The 17710-nt window shown below is 58.6% G+C and overlaps 2 protein-coding genes, 1 long non-coding RNA gene and 1 other non-coding gene across 6 annotated transcripts in view; 2 read left to right on the top strand and 2 right to left on the bottom strand.

Annotated features, from left to right (window-relative positions):
- Positions 1-11376, top strand: part of RAB26 (RAB26, member RAS oncogene family) — a 31102-nt gene extending 19726 nt beyond the window's left edge. Inside the window, exons 3-9 of the mRNA XM_072877658.1 lie at positions 6234-6275; positions 7138-7204; positions 7569-7621; positions 10140-10205; positions 10382-10438; positions 10894-10970; positions 11236-11376. Of these exons, the coding sequence (XP_072733759.1) occupies positions 6234-6275; positions 7138-7204; positions 7569-7621; positions 10140-10205; positions 10382-10438; positions 10894-10970; positions 11236-11338 (465 nt within the window). The 3' untranslated portion in view covers positions 11339-11376. The remainder of the gene's footprint in view (positions 1-6233; positions 6276-7137; positions 7205-7568; positions 7622-10139; positions 10206-10381; positions 10439-10893; positions 10971-11235) is intronic.
- Positions 2046-15561, bottom strand: LOC140658812 (uncharacterized). 3 transcript variants are annotated; one of them, XR_012044874.1, is made up of 4 exons: positions 15165-15561; positions 13337-13822; positions 10338-12025; positions 2046-8888 (listed from the first exon to the last, which is right to left on the bottom strand). It is a non-coding gene; the product is annotated as an uncharacterized lncRNA (long non-coding RNA). The 3 variants fall into 3 exon arrangements; XR_012044875.1 differs by having other exon boundaries at positions 10114-12025; positions 13527-13822; XR_012044873.1 differs by having other exon boundaries at positions 13527-13822.
- Positions 15443-15533, bottom strand: LOC140659278 (small nucleolar RNA SNORD60). Its single transcript, XR_012045072.1, has one exon. It is a non-coding gene; the product is annotated as a small nucleolar RNA SNORD60 (small nucleolar RNA).
- A 399-nt stretch (positions 15562-15960) lies between the features above and the next one.
- The window catches only part of TRAF7 (TNF receptor associated factor 7), a 37252-nt gene continuing 35502 nt past the window's right edge, over positions 15961-17710 (top strand). The window contains exon 1 of the mRNA XM_072877925.1: positions 15961-16103. The gene's annotated coding sequence lies outside the window, so the exon portion shown is untranslated. The remainder of the gene's footprint in view (positions 16104-17710) is intronic.

Here is a 17710-nt window from a genome sequence, read left to right as displayed (position 1 = left end):
CAGCCCGTGTCCCTGCCCTGCTCCCCCTGTCCCTTTCCGCAGGCTCCAGCACAGCATCGGGCTGTTCCCTCCCCTTTCTTGCAGGGAATGCGCTTCTGCAATGTTTTTTCCTAAGCTGGGGCTGGTGGGCTGGCTGGCTGCGTTCTCCACGGAGGTGCTGCGTGGCTGGGCTGTGCCGGACGCGCTGGCGGCGTGGCCGGGAGGAACGCCTGCGCTGCCCGGTGAGCTGGTGACGGGCAGAGCAGCCCCGCCATAATGTGCTTTGAAAGCTTGTACGAAGTCGAGATAAGAGCTCAGCGCTGCTTTTATTGCTCTGGTGTCTGCTTGCCGTTGCTGAAACTTAAATATTTGTTCCTGGTTATTGTTTATCTCGCTGAACAGATCTCGATTTCAGAAGTGCAGATCCTTGTGCAATATCAGCTTCCAGCTCTCTTCCCTTTTGTTACCCCCAGCAGAAATAATGGGAGGTTTTGAAACCCGCTGGTGCCAGGGCAGTTTCTCCAACAAAAGCTCTGGACAGCTTTTTCCTTGAGGTCGGGTCCACTGCACCAGCCTCGGGCACGGCTGCACTCGGGGCTCCTGCCCGCGGCTCCCCCGGCTGCTGAACCCCGCGGCGGGGACGGCAGAGCTGAAACTCGCGCCAAGCTGCTGTCGCACCCCCAGGGTTGTGCCCAAGCTGTAAATAATCCAGAGCTGGAGAATCGGAAAAGCTCCAGCTCCTCGCCCAGAGCCTGCTTGGCTGGCCTGTGCTCAGAGCCAGACCCCGCTGCCGTGTCCCAGCCCCCTGGCACCCCTGTTTGGGCACCCCGTGTTGGCCAATTTGAGGTTTGGGTTTTTTTTTTTGTTTGGGGTTTGTTTTTTTTTTTCCATTTTCTCAAACGAAAATGAAATTTTCTCATTTTCAGTCTCAAAAATCACCCAATTTGGCTGCTTTAATTTTGAGGGGCCAAGTTTTTAGAGAACTGCTTATACTGAGGGAGCAAAGGGGGGGGCTGCTCTTCGAGCCCTGACCTTGGCAAAGGGCTGGGCTGTCCCCGAGCCGGGCTGTCCCCAAGCCGGGCTGTCCCCGAGCCAGGCTGCTGTGGCTGGAGAAGATGCTGAGCCGCCAGGACCAGCTTGCTGGCAGTGGCACGCACGCGTGTGGGAAAACTTCGGGCTTTTAATGAGCAAATTTAATGCAGTGTCCTGCTGTTTCGGGCAGATTTCCATATCGATCTTTAATCTATTTTTACAGCCGCTTTTGAAGGTGGTGTTTATTTGTCTGTCTGCTACGGCTCCATCACAACTGCATCCCAGCTCCTCCCGGCACAGGAGCGTTTGTGCTCGTGGAGGCGGGGGCTTTTCCAAGTGGGAATTTGGGTCCGGGTCCTGCCTTGGCACGGGGCTGGGGTCCCCCAGCACCCCTTCAGCCAGCTCGCCCCTGCCACGCTGCTGTTTTCCTCCTGGCTTCCTATAAATAAAGGATGCCCTAATCTATCACCCGCTCCCGATGGGGACCTGGGGACCCGGCAGCCCACCCAGCCCGGCTGGCGCGTGACACCGCAGCACTGATGAAGTTTGCTGGGTGGCTGTGCTGTCAGTCCTGCGGCCCGCAGCAGAGCCGTTACTGCCGCTAATTAACTCAGCCAGTGGCCCCAGCCGCCTTCGGTCGGGTTTGATGTATATTTGCTAATGCAGTTTTTTCCACTTTCTGCAGGAACTCGCCCTCGGTCGGCCGCAGGGGCTGCCTCCAAAGTGCGCTAATGACATTTGGGGTTTTTTTCTTTTCGATTATAAAAGTGGAGATGGGGATGGCTGGGGGCCAGACCCCCACCGGCTCTGGGGACAAGCCCACCGCAGCAGAGGCACTGGCACAGCCGCGGCCCCCAGCAGTGGTGACGGGGACGGGTGCCCTCAGTCCCTGCCGGGAGCCCGCAGCCCCCGGATTTCTCTCCTCTCCAGGAGACAACCCCAACGGTTTGCGGAGGAGCAGGGCTGTGGGCCAGACACAGCAGGGTCCCTGAGCTGGTCCCCAAACGCTGCCCGTCCCCTCTCCCCGTGTTGGGGCCGTGCACGCCGGGCTGTAGCCGTGTCCCGGGACGTGCCGTGCCACGCAGGGCCCACCTGCGCAGGGGGATGCTCCGGCAGGTGGGTGTTGGTGGGTGCTCCTGGGCAGCATCGCTGGAGCCAGCACCCATCGGAGGCACCGGGGAGACAGGGTGAGGGGTTCCCCTTGTTGGAGCCTGAATGGTGTCAGCAAGCAGCTTTCCATTTGTCAGATTAATTGCGAAGCGAGTTAATCCATGTATCGGATTTAATTTTTAAGGCTTTAATTAATGAGCTAATGCATGGAAAAGCTGGGGAGCGGTCGGGTTGTCGTGCGATTCCTGACCCTGGGTTACGCTGCAGCCTGTGCCGGCGTGGGCTCGGGCGTCTGTGGACGGGCTGGGATGTGCCGGTCACTCCCGGTGTGGTTCACCAGCACCGTGGGGACCCTGCGGGGACCCTGTGGACTGGGGGAGCGGCATTACCCAAACCGCAGCCACTGACGAGCTGACCCGAGAGCAGTGCGGGGGCACCTTGGTTTGGGTGGGAGCATCGTCCGTCACGGGGTGCACATTTCGGGGAGCAGCGCAGTTTCACCCTGTCACGGGCAATTTTTTCCTCCCTCCTTTCTGCCTCCGAATGGCCGCTCTCATGCTGTGGTCGCTGGGGCAGGATTGCTGGCGGGGGCCGTTGGTGTGTTGATAACGCTGCTCTTAATTGAGGACCATCTGCACTTGGTAATTTAATTTTTCCTGCATCTGCAAGGTTCCAACTTTATTTATCTGACGTCCTGAGGATTATTTAAAATATGAGCATCATGTTCCTCCAACAAAGGCACTCCAGGCATTCCACTGCTGCCCCTGCTAGAAGGTATTTTAATAACATTGTCAAAGCCCCAGGAAAAAGCACACATAAAAACTGAAATTGCAAAGGGCGACAACAGAGTTGAGTTGCGGGGACGGCTTTGCTGCCTGCTTTTGCGTAGCAGGTGGCCTGCTGTATTACCTCTATTATATTAAACTGTGCAAGATTAAGAACAAGCCCTGAACAACACAACCCTGCTCGCTGCGGTCAGGCCTGGCAGCATATTTCATGTTTCAGTGCATTGACACACATCGTCTTTTGTCTTTGGATGCTTATTAGTCATTAACCCCCCCAGCTGTGCCTTTGAAGGGCTGTGAGTACGGAATTGAACTGCAGCTCCTTGAAAAAATAATAATAATTGGAGGCTGTGGTATGGGGGAAGGCTTGGGCAACTGGTTCACGTGGCACTGACGGGAGATGCTGTGTGCTGCTGGCGGCAGCCCCTGCCTTTTCCTACCCCGCTCCTCCCACCTTCTGCTTGGCTTCTTCACCCGCATTTTGCAGCCGCCCTGTGCTTGGGGGCAGGCAGGGATGCAGGCAGGGATGCAGGCAGGAGCCGCTGCTCCAGACAGCTCTGGCTGTGTCCCCTGCCCGCAGGAGCCTCTCTGCAAATACTCGCCCTGAAACGCCGCTCTGTTCCACACCGAAACCCCGGGGAATCCATTTTTTCCCCAGCCCAGCCCAGCAGCACCTGGATCCATATGCAGCCTTTACGTAGGTTTAAGCATTTCCCCGCCTAAAATGTAGGTCGGTTGTAATTAGTGTGAATCCTGCTGCTGACAGCTTTGCTTTTAATTAAGCTCCTGAGGTGGAGGTTGATGCACGAGGTGCAGCACTGGAGCTTCAGCTTTTTCGGCTGCTCACCAGATGCTTTGTGGTCACTTCGGCTCGGCTGCTCCATGCTCAGGCCCAGGGCCGTGTTCTCCCCCCCTCCCTTCCTCCCGCTCGCAGTGGCCGGTCACCCTTGGAGCATGGCCACGGTGGGGACACGGCCGCGTCCCCGGGCGCAGCCGTCCCTCAGCACACGCTCCACTCCGAGCTGGAGGTGCTGGTGCGGCCGTGGGGCTGCGCGGAGAAGGGCACTTGTTTGGTGCGGTTTTTAATGTGAAGCTCCTGCTGTCATTGTCCCTTGTCATCATCCGTGACACCAAGCATGTTCATCCCCTGCGAGCGCTGCTGGCGCTTGTGCTGAGATCCGGAGCAGCCACGTGCTCCGGGGCCAACAGGGATGCGCAGAGGTTTTCCTGCCTCTGCAGCTCCCGGCACGGCGTCCCTGGCGCGGTCCCCGGCCGGTGGCATTGGCAGCTGGTTGCCACCGACGAGGGACGGCGGCGTTTGGACGAGCATCGCGCTGGTGCGGAGCCCGGGGCTCCCAGCCCCATCCGCTTTGTGGGATGTGCCGGCATCTCCGGTGCAGCACCGGGACCCGCGGTAGGACCCGGGGTTTTGGAGGGCGAACTGAGCGTAGAAACTGGATCTGCTGCAGAAGGTAAATCTGCTCTGTCTCACCCATGAAACGGGTGCCCGGCAGCGCGGTTCTCCGTCCGCTGGGATGACGGCGAAGGCGCGGCTCCTCTGCTCGGATTTTCTCAGCGCTGTTTGCCGGGGCACGTGTTTCCACCCCGGGGACGCCTCGCCTGGCATGGCCGCACTCGCCTGGGAGCTGGCGTGTGGAGGCACCGGGGCTGGGAGCACCTCGCGGCAGCGGGGACCCTTGGTTTTAAGCACTTCAAGACTTCGGCGGCCCCGGCTTCGTGTCCTGGGGAAAGCCTCGGCTCCGTGCGGGGGGCACGGCGAGCTGGTCCCTTTTCGGCTCCCCGCCCCGCAGCCTGGCTGCCTATTTTTACCACTCCCGGGCTGTGAATCACTCCCCTCCCTCATCTCGGTCGCTGCCTTTGAAGGTATTTATAAACCGTGATCGTCTCCCCTGCGCCTGCTTTAGCAGACTGTGTAAATTTAGCGTGCTGGCTCACTCCTGCCCTCTCCTCCTCGTCCGTATCCTCGCTGCTCGGCGAGCGTAGATGTGCAGGAGCCGAGATGCTCCCTCTGCCCTAATTAAAAACATCAAAATGGAAATTAAGAGCTCCACCGGCGCTGTCCTGGCAGGGTGACACCGGGTGCCAGCATCCCGAGGTGCCTGGTAGTTGGTGCCGAGCAGCGTGGGATGTGTGGGGATGGCCCTCGGCACGCGCTTGCCACCGTTTGCCTGGGAGGGTTCTGGTGGCACCAGAGCTGGTGGCGTGTCCGGTGCTGGGGTGCGAGCCGGGACGGAGCCTGTGCTCCTGCCGGTCGGTGGCAGGGAGCGGGGCCAAGCCGGCAGAGCCCGGCCGGGGTCGGGGCAGCCCTGGCCATCCCACGGCCGTGTGCCCCCGGGAGGAGAGAGGACCCCATGCCTGCTCCGGAGAAATGGGATTTAAATCGGTCATCACCGGTGCAGCGAATGGCTGCCCCGTCCCGCTGGTGCACCGTTCCCGGCGGTGTTTTCATCACGTCCTACTGATTACCGGGCTAATTTCTGTGGATTGAGCAGGCAAATTAATCTCTTCTCTGCTCCTTCCCCTGGGACTGTTGGATTGTTAGGATTGGGTTTCATTAAAGCTTGGAGAGCCTGGCACAGCTCACCGGGCCGGTGGTTGCTCTGGGATGGGGTCAGGATCCGTCCCCTGCCCTCGCTGGCTGGCGCAGCCGCCCAGAGGGGCACCGATGGGCTCCCCCGCGGCCCCGCACTGCTCCCAGCTCTGCCGGGGCGTGCTCTGGGTGGCCGCAGAAAGTTTCCTGTTGGCTTTGGGGAAGACCCTGCAGGGCAGCGCAGAGGGGCACTGCCCCCTCGCCTCCTCCTTCCCACCTTTCCTGCTAAAAACAAGCAAAACAGGAAAAAAAACCCCAAACCTGAGAGAGAAACCGCTGCTCACTGGGAGAAAAATGGTACAAACGGCAGGAAGAAGAGTTATTTTTAAGTTGCTAACTGAATATGGAGTAGTTGGCTGCATCTTTTGAAGACCATTAAGATGGGATGCTGGTGCTCATTAATTTATTGCCAGAGGTCTTCGAGCCTGAGCCGTGCTCCGCACTACATCAGCCTTGCAGACATGAGGCTTTAACTATCCGAATAGATGCAGCTTGCAGCAGAGGCAGGGCATGATCTGCCTGGGCCACGGTGCAAATGGCTCCAACAGGCACCGGGACCGACGTGTGCAAGTTTAAAAAACAGGGAGCGGAGATCAGGCTGCGGGCTGGGGGGAAACGCAGCCTGGGATGGGGGGCCAGGGTGCGCCTGTGTCCCCGGGGCCTTCGGTGTCCCGCAGCCACGCTCACCCCTCACCGCCCTTTCTCTTCTCTTCCAGAATAAGGTGCTGACAGTGGATGGGGTGAAGGTGAAGCTGCAGGTACGTCCCCATGGCCCTGGTAGCAGCTCCTTTGCCCCCCCGCGGTGTTTGGGGCTGGGCAAAGCCCCTCGGCAGAGAAGCACCCCAGGAGCGGGTCCCCATCTCCGTCCTTTCCGTTGCGTCCCCCGCCCTGGGACAGCCTTACAAGCCCTTTTGGCTGCTCTGTCCCCTCGGCGGGAGCCTGCTCAAGGCTGGGGGCCGGTCTGGCCGCGGTGATCTCCGTCCCAGCCCGTCTGCCTCCTTGCCGGTGACTGCGGCTGGAGCCGGTGAGACCGGAGCAGCGCCCGTGGGGTTTGCCCGGTGTTTCCAGGCAGATCCTGCTTTGGGAGAGCCGGAGGATGGTGAGAGGGATGGAGATCCTCTGAAGGGATCCACATCCCCTGGCTCAGCTCGTGTCCAGCCCGTGGGACACACGGGAAATTTCATGTCCCCCCACAGCCCCCCGAGACCTGACCGTTTCTCTGACCCCTTTGCCCGGAGCTCAATAACAACATTAGCACAGATCTTCCCCTGACAGCAGCGTGGCACTCTGCAACCGTATCGCTGCATTAAACACTGATAAATTAAATTAGCGGGTCCCCACGCATCCATCTGCTGGATGGATTTTCTGATTAAGGGACATGTTGGGAGCCCTTTGCCACGCACCATCGTCTCCATGCGCTGAGGAGCGGGGAGGTGCTGCTTCAATATTTATTGCACTTGTCATTTTTTCCTCTTACTGTCCCTAGAAGCAAAAGGCTGAAGAAGCTTCCTGGGGTGGCACCGTGCCGTTTGGTTTGGTGTTGGTTTTGGTGCTGGGTGGGTCCCTCAGCCCGTGTGGCAGCAGGTCGTGGCTGACCCCCCGCTCCCCTCTGCCTTCCAGATCTGGGACACGGCCGGGCAGGAGCGATTCCGTAGCGTCACCCACGCCTACTACCGGGACGCCCACGGTAAGCACGGCCACCTCTGCTTCCCGGTGGGGAGCACCCTCCCTCCGGCTTTTCGGGCCCCTGAGCCGTGACTCCAGGCCAGGTGAATCAGGAATCACCGGAGCCGTTTCCCCGTAGGAAGCAGCCACCAAGGATGGAGGAGCCTCTGCGTGTTGAGGTGCAAACACCACACGTCTAAGGCATTGCCCGTAGTGGATTTAAGCACGTTGCTTTGTATTTTACAGCAGGGACCTCAGCGGTGCTTTAATGCCGCGTCCCCAGGCGTGACCCGCAGCGGGTCAGCTCCGAGCTGCAGGCTCTGCTTGGCCGTGCTCCTGCCCGGCACCACGGCACCGGCACTAACGCACCGTCCCTCTCTCTGCAGCCCTGCTCCTGCTCTACGATGTCACCAACAAAGCATCGTTTGACAACATCCAGGTACGGCAGCACCCCGGGGCCCCTCCTGCCCGTCCCTCGTGTGCGATGGGCTGGGTCGCGGTTGCGGGTACGTGCGTGTTGGAGGTGCGAACCACGATCGTTTCCAGAAGGGCCGTGGTTAATGCCGAGCACCTGTCTGATGGCGGGTCTGCCTATGAGGACACCAGAGGACCCTCAGAGGTTTTCCCTTTAATAGCAAATAAAAAGGGTGATGGACTCACTTCACCGGCAAACTAATGCTGTGTGTAACGACAGCACCGGCTGGAGAGCTTGGCTCTGGTAAATGAGCACAGGCAGCTTTACCAAGCAAGGTGCTTCCTCGTCATCCTCTGCACCTTCGGGTCCTGATGGGTCGGGCCTGGGGGGCGTGTTGCCCCCCCCCCCCTTAGTGCCAAACCCGGGCAGGGGAGAGGGTCGCATCCTGCTGCACGCTCCTCGCCCCAGCAGACCTGCCCTTCCTGCCAGCTTTTGTGGGCATCGCTTGTGCTGCCCGGGTCTGCCCCCCCCGACGCCCTGCAGAGTCGGCCCCCCCGGCTGACCCTCAGCCCCCACGCGGGTGCTTCAGGGGGAGCGGTGTCGGAGCGGAGGGCTCCGGCAAATCTGCCAGAGGTGGGGAGAGCAAATGCTGCCCGTGGGCACGTTGCTGGGGGGGGGGGGGCGGGAGGACCTGGCATCGGTGTCCCCTCCTCTCGCCCCGCCAGACTCGTGCGGCTGCTGGGGGCCACCTACGCCAGTGCCGGCAGAGCATAGCGCGAGCCCGGGGAGCAATTAGCCCTGAATGAATGGGATGTAATTGCTTATGTCCCGGACATGGAGTACACCCTGTGCGTCTGCGGCGAGCAGGCTGCGTGCCTGCAAAAACACCCTGTTCAACAGCGCAGGAGGTGCCGTGCCAGCATTAACACCCCGGGGCGGGGAGCGGGGAGCCGTGATCTGCCCCGCCAGCTCCGGGGGTCCTGCCCTGCCCTGGCCCCCTGGCCCGGGGTGCCTGGAGCTGTCCCTGCTCCAGAGCATCCTTCCGTTGGCAGCCGCGTGCCTGCCACCCCCCTGCGCCCGCAGCCCTGTGGCGGGGGACAGGGCACGTCCTGCCACCCTGCTCCCACGTCACCAGCAGCAGCAACGCTTCCTGCAAGCTGGGACTGGCCAGCGGTGGCATTTTCCAGGCTGACAAGCTGGATGGCTCGAGGAGAGGTGTCTGCTGCCAGGCGTAATGGAGAGTGAGTGCTGGTCGTTAACCAGGCTGCGGGTCTGCACTGAGGCTGTGATCCTGCAACGAGACGGAAAATCACTTGGAGGTTTCACGCCGCTGGGGAACGCGGCCCCATCTGCAGCATCAGCTCTCCCGGCCCTGCGGGGACATGGGAGGGACGGCCATGGGGCATGCACCGTCCCGGTGGGGGGGAACGAGTGCCCAGGGGGAGTGCAAGGTGCTGGAAAGAGGGATGGAGGGGGAGCAGTGCCAGAAAGGAGCCAAGGGGGTTGTCAGGAGTGACCGAGTGTCCCTTGGACCAACCCATCCGTGGAGCTGAGCGCCCTGAGCCCAGCCGGGGTGTGATGGGGTCCCCGGGGCTGGCGTCCCTGTATGTTGGGCTCCCACATATCGTCAGTGACAGGCTCTAATCCTGAATCATCCCTCGCTTCCCTGTCTGGCTGGGTGTTGATTCCGGATGCTGCTGGGCGAGGAGCGGTGGTGGAGCAGGGATCACCCGGCGTTTGCCATAAGTGCAGCGTCGGGGCACGGGCTGTGGCAGCACTGCTTGCCTGGAAGCAGCAAGCGGCTGCTTGCGCTGCAGGGTCAGGGATTACAGGGGATTAGGGCAGGCTTGATTAGATTAGGCTGGATTAGAGGTCAGGGAAGCCACCCCATGGCTTGGGGAGCCCCATGTTCAGCCACATGCTGGGATGAGCGTGCTCGGCACAGAGGGCAGCACGTGCAGGACACGGGCACGGGGCACATCCCGGAGCAAACCCTCGGCCTTATCGTCCAAAAGGAGGTTTAGTCTTAACGTCCCAACCGAGGGGCAGTTTGGGTTGAAGTCCTACAAGCGCCTGTGGTCAGATGGAGTGGGCAGCGGGGTTGAAAGGCTGCTGTTACCCTTGAAAAGAGGGGCCTGGTCAGCAGCCGGAGCGGGACCTGCAGGGCTCATCCGCAGGGCTCCCTGGGAAAGGGTGTCCCCAGGGCTGAGTCGCTGGCTGGCTTCTCCTGCCCAGCTGTGGGGGAAGAGGCAGCTCCTCTCCCAGGGTGCTGCTGAATCTCAGGGGATCTGCGGGACCGGCTGCTCCCTGCCTGCGGCTCCCGCCCCGCACTGCTGAGTTTCTCAGCTGGGCTTTTCATTTTGCATCCAACCCCCAGCCACCTCCTCCCTGCGTCCACATAACACACCCCAGCGTTGCTCGGGGACAACAGCATTTCCCACAGAGGGTGCCCAGTGCCCAGGACCGGGGCTGCCCCCCATTTTCCTCCTCCTCCTCCTCCCAGAGCTGTTCCTAACCCCTCTCTCTGGCTGTCTCCCTCCAGGCTTGGCTGACAGAGATTCACGAATACGCGCAGCAAGATGTGGTCCTCATGTTACTGGGAAACAAGGTGAGCCTGGCCCCACGGCTTCGCCAGAGCCTCCTCTTCCTCCCCGATGGTCCCACAATGGAGCGGCACTGCAGCCACGGACAGGGGAGCCTGGGAGGGTGTAAGGGGACATGGGGGTTGCCTACTGCTGACCTTCCACATCATCCCAAATTGCTCTTTGCCATTACTGTCGGCAGGTGGATTCAGCCCAGGACAGAGTGGTGAAAAGGGAAGATGGAGAGAAGTTAGCCAAGGTACGTGAGGCGTCCGTCCGCTGCAGTGGAGTTGGTCGTTACATGCTCTGACGGGGAACGTGCGAGTACAACAACGTGTACTTGATGATGTACACCAGTGAAATGGTTAACTGGAGACCAGTCTGACCGAAAATACGTCTGGGAGCACTTTGCTTTTCTTCCCTTGTCTTCCTCTCCTCATCTGCTCTTCCTCCTCCAAGCTTCCGCTAACGTTTTTCGCTTCTGTGTCCTCAAAAATTATTTCTGAAGTTGTGTAAGAAACGCCTGAGCTGTGAACCCTCACTCAGCTTGTCCTGCCACCGCGGCAGAGCCCCTCTCCCAGGGCAGGGTATGAGCTCACGCACCAGGCACCGATGTCGGCCGGGGCTGCCAGGGCTCGGCACGAGCCGGGAGCTCCCAAGCCCCCAGGGACACCCCGGGTGACGTTTTTGACGCCGGTGTGTCTTGTCCCACAGGAGTACGGCGTGCCCTTTATGGAGACCAGCGCAAAAAGCGGCCTCAATGTTGAATTAGCGTTCACAGCCATCGCAAAGTAAGTGGTGCGGCGGCCGTGCTGGGCACCTCTCCCGTGGGGGGCAGCAGTCTTCAAGATAAAGGCTGGCACTGTCACCCACCTTTTCATTCCCTGGGCTCCCACCTCCCGCTCTTGTGCTGGCAAGTACTTGCCATCTCACATGAGCTATGAAGTGTCTCATCAGGGGGAGCTTTAGCAAACCACCTAGACCAAGTTGAGTTCAACTGAGCTGGGCCAGGCAGCGTAGGCAGAAAAGTAACGTGTTTTTTTCCCCTTCCCGCAGGGAACTGAAGCACAGGTCCATGAAGCTGCCCAACGAGCCCAAATTCAAGCTCCACGACTACGTGAAGAAGGAAGTGAGAGGCTCGGGCTGCTGCAGGTCCTAATGCGCTCGGTGCGTTTGTACAGAGACTCATGCCAAGTGTTTGTGCGCCGCGCTCTCTCCTCGTGGACAGTGTGTGCATGTCTGTCTGTCGTGTCTGTATCTGCCTAAAAGGTGAGCTGAGACATGGGGAATGGAAGCAGCAGCAGAAAAAGCTCTCTCGGCCGGGGCGGACGCTGGCCGCGCTGCAGTCACGTGCCAGGCGCTGCTCCCCGAGCCCCCATTGCATCCATCCGCACCGCAAGCCCTCCGGCTTCCCTCGCCGGTCACTCCCGCCTGGCTCGCTCATCCCCACGCAGGTGGGAGGTGGGTGTTCAGGAAGGGACTGGCGTGGGCTGGGGTCTCACCGTCGCTGTCGCTCCTTCCAGGGCCGGGGCAGGCGGTAGACCCGGCTGTCTCTTCCCGTTCAGCAGCAGCCAGGAGCGTTATGAGGCTTCTTTAATGTTAGTAGGAATTATGGTGTGACTAAGGGGAACGAATGCCTTCTCCACACCAAACATCTGCCTAGGAAAAAGTCCCGAATTCCCTTTTCTTTCCCCGCATACCTGGAATTCAGCTGTTCAGAGCCCTGGCCTGGGGCACACGGGAAAGACTTGTTTTCGAGGCAACCATTTTTGTAGTTGCTTACTTAATGTCTGTCCATCTTTCACGTGGTGTAACACACCTCCTCGATGAAGGTTTCTCCTCTTCCCTGCAGAAGACAAGAGCTTAGCTGTCTGTTTGAGTAAGCTCCTGCTAACCTGTCTGTTGTACAGAGATTTCCTGGATGTTTATCCGTTTGGTAAAGGCTTTGGTTCTCTTACTACTGCTGTTTCTAGTACTTTAATTGAGAAGAAATCTAATGTATTGCAGCTTATTCTAAATACCTTCATGTAAGTGTGATAGCATTTCTAGACTGCAACAATGCTTTGATATCTTCAAAGTTCTCTTGGGACAGCTCTTTCTTTTAACTGAAGAAAGCTGGAGGGAATGCTGTAGGCATTGATTTCACAGGTTTCAGACTCTCCTGCCAGCTCTCTTCAACGGACTCCTCACTCCTTTGGTCTGTGTCAGGCATTTGGCTTTTTTTTTTAAAAAAAAAAGCTGCACTTCTAAGTACAAATTTAAATTTGGATCAAGTGTTTGGCCTTTGGCAGTTTTCTTACTTGAAAAATCCACATGCACTACACCAGGTGCCCACCACACTGAACCTCCCCGCACCACCCAAAATGAGCCACTTAAAATGAAATAACCCGTCCTTCTCTCTCTAGCCAAGCACCAGCTCTCTCAGCAGTCAGTTCAGGTGCCCCTGCCCCTCATTTTGCTCGGGGCGTTAGCTCCAGCACTGCATTCCTGACGTGCACAAAGACCCTCCACACTACTGCGCGTGATTCAGGCAGGCAGGGACTCCTCCAAGCTGCGCTCCTCAGCGAGCTACGGTAAAATGAGCAGCTACTGCTTACAGTGGGTCCAGCCCAAAAACAGTATGAAAAAGGATCCTAAAATAAACCTACTGAGAACAGAGCGTTTTTTCCTAAATAGCTTTTTAGGGAGAGACAAGTCTTTCAATTGTCCGATTTAAATTTTAAAATTTTTTGACAAACCCTCCCTGCAGTATTTGCAGTGCGCAGCCTGCAGCAGAGCCCCACTGCCAGTGCCAGCAGGCAGGAGCAGGCAGGAGCAGGCAGGCGAGCTCCACTGGCAGCAGCAAGCAGGGGCTGTGGGGGAATGGGTCAGGGCCCCCCATGTCCCACCTCCGCAGCAACGCTCCCCACAGATCGAAGGGGACGGCCAGCACTGGCACAGCTGCTCCCGCCGGAGCAGCAGCCATCCATTCCTCAGCCGAGACTTTCTCTGACATAACTGGAACTCTCTTCACCTTTACCTGCTCTAAAAGGTGGCAACACCTGCTAGAAGCGCTCTCTTAAGATTTGTTTGCAAGTAGCAACAGAGCACAGACAGGGAAGGCTCTGCAAGTTACTCGGGCACTGTCAAGAAGCACGCAGGGATCTGTAAAACTCACCTGTTTGACGCTGCTTTGGTGAGCTTTGCTGTGCTCCCGTGGCTGCTACCTGACTAGCGTCTCCTACATGAAGCGGCTTATCTTACAGCCCCCTCCGTTCTCATTCTGGGCTGCGTAGCGCACGCTTGCTGGCTGAGGTTAAGAAAAAAAGGGAGTGGGATTTTTCTCTAGCCCTGAGCTTGCTACGTACCAGTGTTTCGGTATCCCAGCTGCGCAGGGAAGGGTCAGCCCAGCAGAGAGGCACAGAACAGCTCAAACAGCTCCAACCCCTCAAGTCTGCCTTTGGCACTGCATTTGCTCAGCCCGATCTCAGCAGTGCAGCAGCAGCCCCTGTCCCGAGGCGCCAGTCGCCGCACAGACACGCTGCCCCAGAAGCGACAGGGAGTCTCCCTCAAGGCAAAAATAACCAGCAGTATTCTTCATGCTCCCATCAGGTTGCTGCCTTCTCTCTTCCTCGCAGGGCAGGAGAGCCTTGCACCTTGCTGTCTTGAAGAAAAAGCGTACAACGCTTAACTTACTTCTTCAATGTGGGACCAAAACCAATTTAAAAACCGATTTAAATAAGGAAGATGCAAGTGCTACCCTCTGGAGTACTTTAAATATACCTGTTGGGAGCTAACTCTACTACAGCAGAGACGTCACAGCTGCATTTGTGGTATTAGACCTAAACTTTAAGCCAGGCTGAGCCCCCATCTCTCCCAGTCACAAGTTCCCTCTATACAACTGGTCTCCCAGTGCCTGCACACTGACCTCGCCCTAAAGCTCTTCCTCAGACTGTTATTTGGCATTTTCTTGCGTGGGCCTTTGCTGCCACCAAGCGATGAAGAATTAATTGTTCGGTGCGTTCAAACAAGCCAGAGGACTCAGCATTACATGCAACTTCTCATTTTCGCTGTCTCTCATTCACAGCTTTTGTTTCATTCCTGTTAATAAAATTTTTTAATAATCTTTGTGGCTACAATGATATTTTGATTGTCTAACGTACACGCGTGCACTGTTTAATCATTCAAGGAGCTCAGCTCGTTCTTGAACCCACCTAGATCCTTCCATTACCAGCATGGGCTCAGGTGCTCCAATGCACCCAGCAAGAATTAAAAGGGCACTGGGCTGAGCTAAGCTGCAGCACGCGTTTTAAGACGCTCTGGTTCCCTTAAAGTGAACAGTAATAGCAGAAATGGCCTGCTGGGTGCCCAAATGCAAACTTTCAAGTTGGTCTGTCGTTTTTACGTGCCCCCCCCCCGGCATTTGTGAAGAACAGAAGCAAAAGCAAAACAGTCTTTTGAAAGCTTTATTAAAAAGCTAGGTAGCCTCAAGGACTCCAAGGTTTAATTTGGTCGTCTACACAATCTAGCACCGGAGTTCATACGTACTGTGAGAACCGCTGTCTGTGAACCCTTCCAGTTCCCCACACTACTGCACCCACCGCCTCCCGTTACGGTTACTTCAAGCTACCACATGTGGTAGAGTAAAAGTCGAAGACTGCTGATTTCTTGTACTTCGGGCAGTTCTGCAGCTGCTTATTTGTGCTTTAAAAACTGCCCTGACTCCAAGTTGTACGGCATGAGAAACAGCAGCTTCCCTGTGTGATACAGCAACCCCAGAAGAGTACATTTTTTAGCTGTACTCGGAGCTGCATCGCTTGCTCTGCTCCAGAGCTTGCAGCCTACACTATGCCTTGAACAGCAGCTATGCCAAGCCCACGAAGTAGCTACTCCAGCCCCACTTTCACCCGCCTGAGACCCACTCGTGCTTTCTCTGCGGCTGCAGATCCCAGAAGTAGCTTACGGGGATGCGTGGTACGCTAGAAACAAGCGATACCGCATCCTACCTCCCCGAAACCCCGGGACTAGGGCAGGGCTAACGGGCGGGCACCCGCGGTTGGGGCACGGAGGGTGCCGGTGTCCGGGCCGCACCGCCCAGGCCCCGGGAAGGCCGCCCGCCGCCGGGCTCCCACGTCGCCGTTCATCGCCCCCGCCTCACCGCCCCTCAGGCCGCCGCGATCCTGCTCTCGCCGGTGCGATCCGGTTCCCGCCAACCCCTGAGGAGAGAAGGCAGCGCGGTGAGAGCGGGCCGCACCGCCCGGTCCGGCCCCGCCGCGGCTCCCTCGGGCCTCAGCCGTGGATCGTCAGCAGGGGCCGCGGCCGCCCGCCGCCCTCAGACGAGGTGTCAGAAAGATAGATAGAGATCATCACCGGCCCGCCCCGGTACCGGCCCCGCCGCCGCCCGCCTGCTCCCCCTCACCCTCTCACCTCCCGGCTGGAAAGGGCGGGCTCCTGCCCCCGCTGCAGACTTTATAACTTCCTCCAGGTCACTATTGGTCAGACTCCCTGCGCACCCGGCCAATCGCGAGCGGTTGGCGTGATCGCCCTCTCGCCTCTCTCGGCGCTCATTGGTCGCCGCCTTTCCTTGCTCCAATGGCGCCGCGCGGCGCAGCGTGGCCCGAGGTGGTGGTCTGCCGCCGCCTGATTGGCCCCTGGAGGAGGCCGAGCCAAGCCAGTAGCAACAGTGGTTGTAGCATAGAGTGATTGGGAAAGCGCCAATCAGCGCTGGGCCGCGAGGGCTGCTGGGAGTTGTAGTCCTAACGTCACGGAGGCGCGGCGAGGAGCGGGCGGAAGGCGGCGCGCCGGACTACAAGTCCCGAGGAGCGCGGGGCGCAGTGCTTCCGGCCCGGGCGGCAGCTGAGCCGCTAGACGAGCGGGGAGCAGGCCCGGGGTCGCGATGTGCCGGGGCCGGGCACTGGCGCTCCGGCCGCCGCCGCCGCTGCCAGGTACGAGTGGGGCCGGGTCGGGCTGAGGCGAGCCCCCGGCTGAGGGGAGCCGGCCGGGCCCGGGGCCGAGGGAGCTCTGTGAGGGGAAGGGCCGGGCTGGGCGATGGGGACGGTGCGGGCCGGGGGCGCTGGGCTGCGGGCTCCCCGCGGAGGGGCTGCGTGGCGGCCCGGGCGGGCGGCCCCGCTCTGGGGAGGTGCCTGCGGCGGCTCCCCCGGGCGCTGCAGGGCTGCTCGGGGCAGCTCCGGGGGCTGCCGCCCGCCTGGCAGCACTGCCGCGTCCTCTGCCGCCTCGTTCCCTTCCCGGGGGGTTGGTTATTGGTTTTTAAACTCTGTGCAGGTGCCAGCGTGAGTTTTCAAGTGCACAGAGGAGCTCGTGTGCCGCCTGCTGTGTTGTTGGGTCCTCGGTGAATCCTGTCCGTGCCTTGCGTTCTTCACCCCGGCTGCCTTCCCCTTGCTCTGTGTCGTATCGCATCGCGGGGTGTGCTTAGTTTTGTCTCTTTCTGCTCCATTACTTGTCCGACTTGCGGTACGTGTTGCTGATGGTTCTCTCTTGATCTCCCAGTAACGTCATTTCCTTGTGCTTTGGTTTCACAACGTGGGATATTTGGTGGTAGATCTCTGTAACTGCCCCAAGACAATTACACATCTCTTCTCAGAGCAGGCAGTGAAATTGCGCTATCGTCCTTTCATTTCAAATGTGCTGTTTAGTTCTGCCTTATTCTACTGCCAGCTCACAGCCGCTGGTCCTCTGACAGACTTTCTGTCAAACACTTTTCTCCAGTTGGATCCGTGGCTGTGACCTGATGATCCTGTTGTGTTGCATGAAAGCCAGGAGTGAGGACTTTCTTTCATTTCGGCTTGCTTTTGAGCTCTGTTGGTATCAAAGACAATGGCTCAGATAGGCTCTGCTGGGAGCCGATGAGTGTGAGAAGAAAGCTGGTACGTAATTTAGTCAGGTTTGTTATGTACGTAGCCAGCCAGGTCCAGACTATTGTACGCCCTGGGGGGTAGGTGTGTTGTGAAGAACTCTGGCCTAGCAGTTGTTTTTTCAACTTTGACAATGTTGCCAAACACTTTGTTTCAATCCCAGCACTTTAATTTTGCCTCCTTTTCCACCCCAGTGATGTATTCTTTTCAGTCTGTCTTAAGCAGTTAGCATTCCCATTAAGTAGCTGTTGTATTTTGGCCTTGAGCGTTTGTCTGTCAGTGAGTCTTGCTTACAGCCACGACATTACTTGGGTTTGCAGGGAGAGGTCTGTGCGAGTGAAGGATGGTTCTAGAAAGCCCTTGCTGAGGGAAAGTGGCGTGAGAAAGTCAACCATGTCCATGACAGCCTTTACGCGGCTTCCTGGAAGCTGTGCGAGGAGGGGAGGTGGTTCATGGAAAGTGTGTTGTGGTGAAGGTAACCCAGCGCACCACCAAAAACTGGGGCTGGATTGTGTCAAGTACTGTACAGACGTCTGCTAACCACAAGTCCAAAGAGCTGGCCATCACCGTTGACAAGGAGCGAGAGAACAGACAGCGCTGTCCTCATTGCACTCCTGGGGAGCAGAAGATCAGAGTTTAGGGATTTCCGAAGTGTCATGCAGGAAACTGTCGGAGCAGGG

Source organism: Ciconia boyciana, chromosome 13 (assembly GCF_034638445.1).
Source record: "Ciconia boyciana chromosome 13, ASM3463844v1, whole genome shotgun sequence".
NCBI classification, from domain to species: Eukaryota; Metazoa; Chordata; class Aves; order Ciconiiformes; family Ciconiidae; genus Ciconia; species Ciconia boyciana.
The sequence above is the reverse complement of the archived record's forward strand: the minus strand, read 5'-3'. Positions and strand labels throughout refer to the sequence as shown.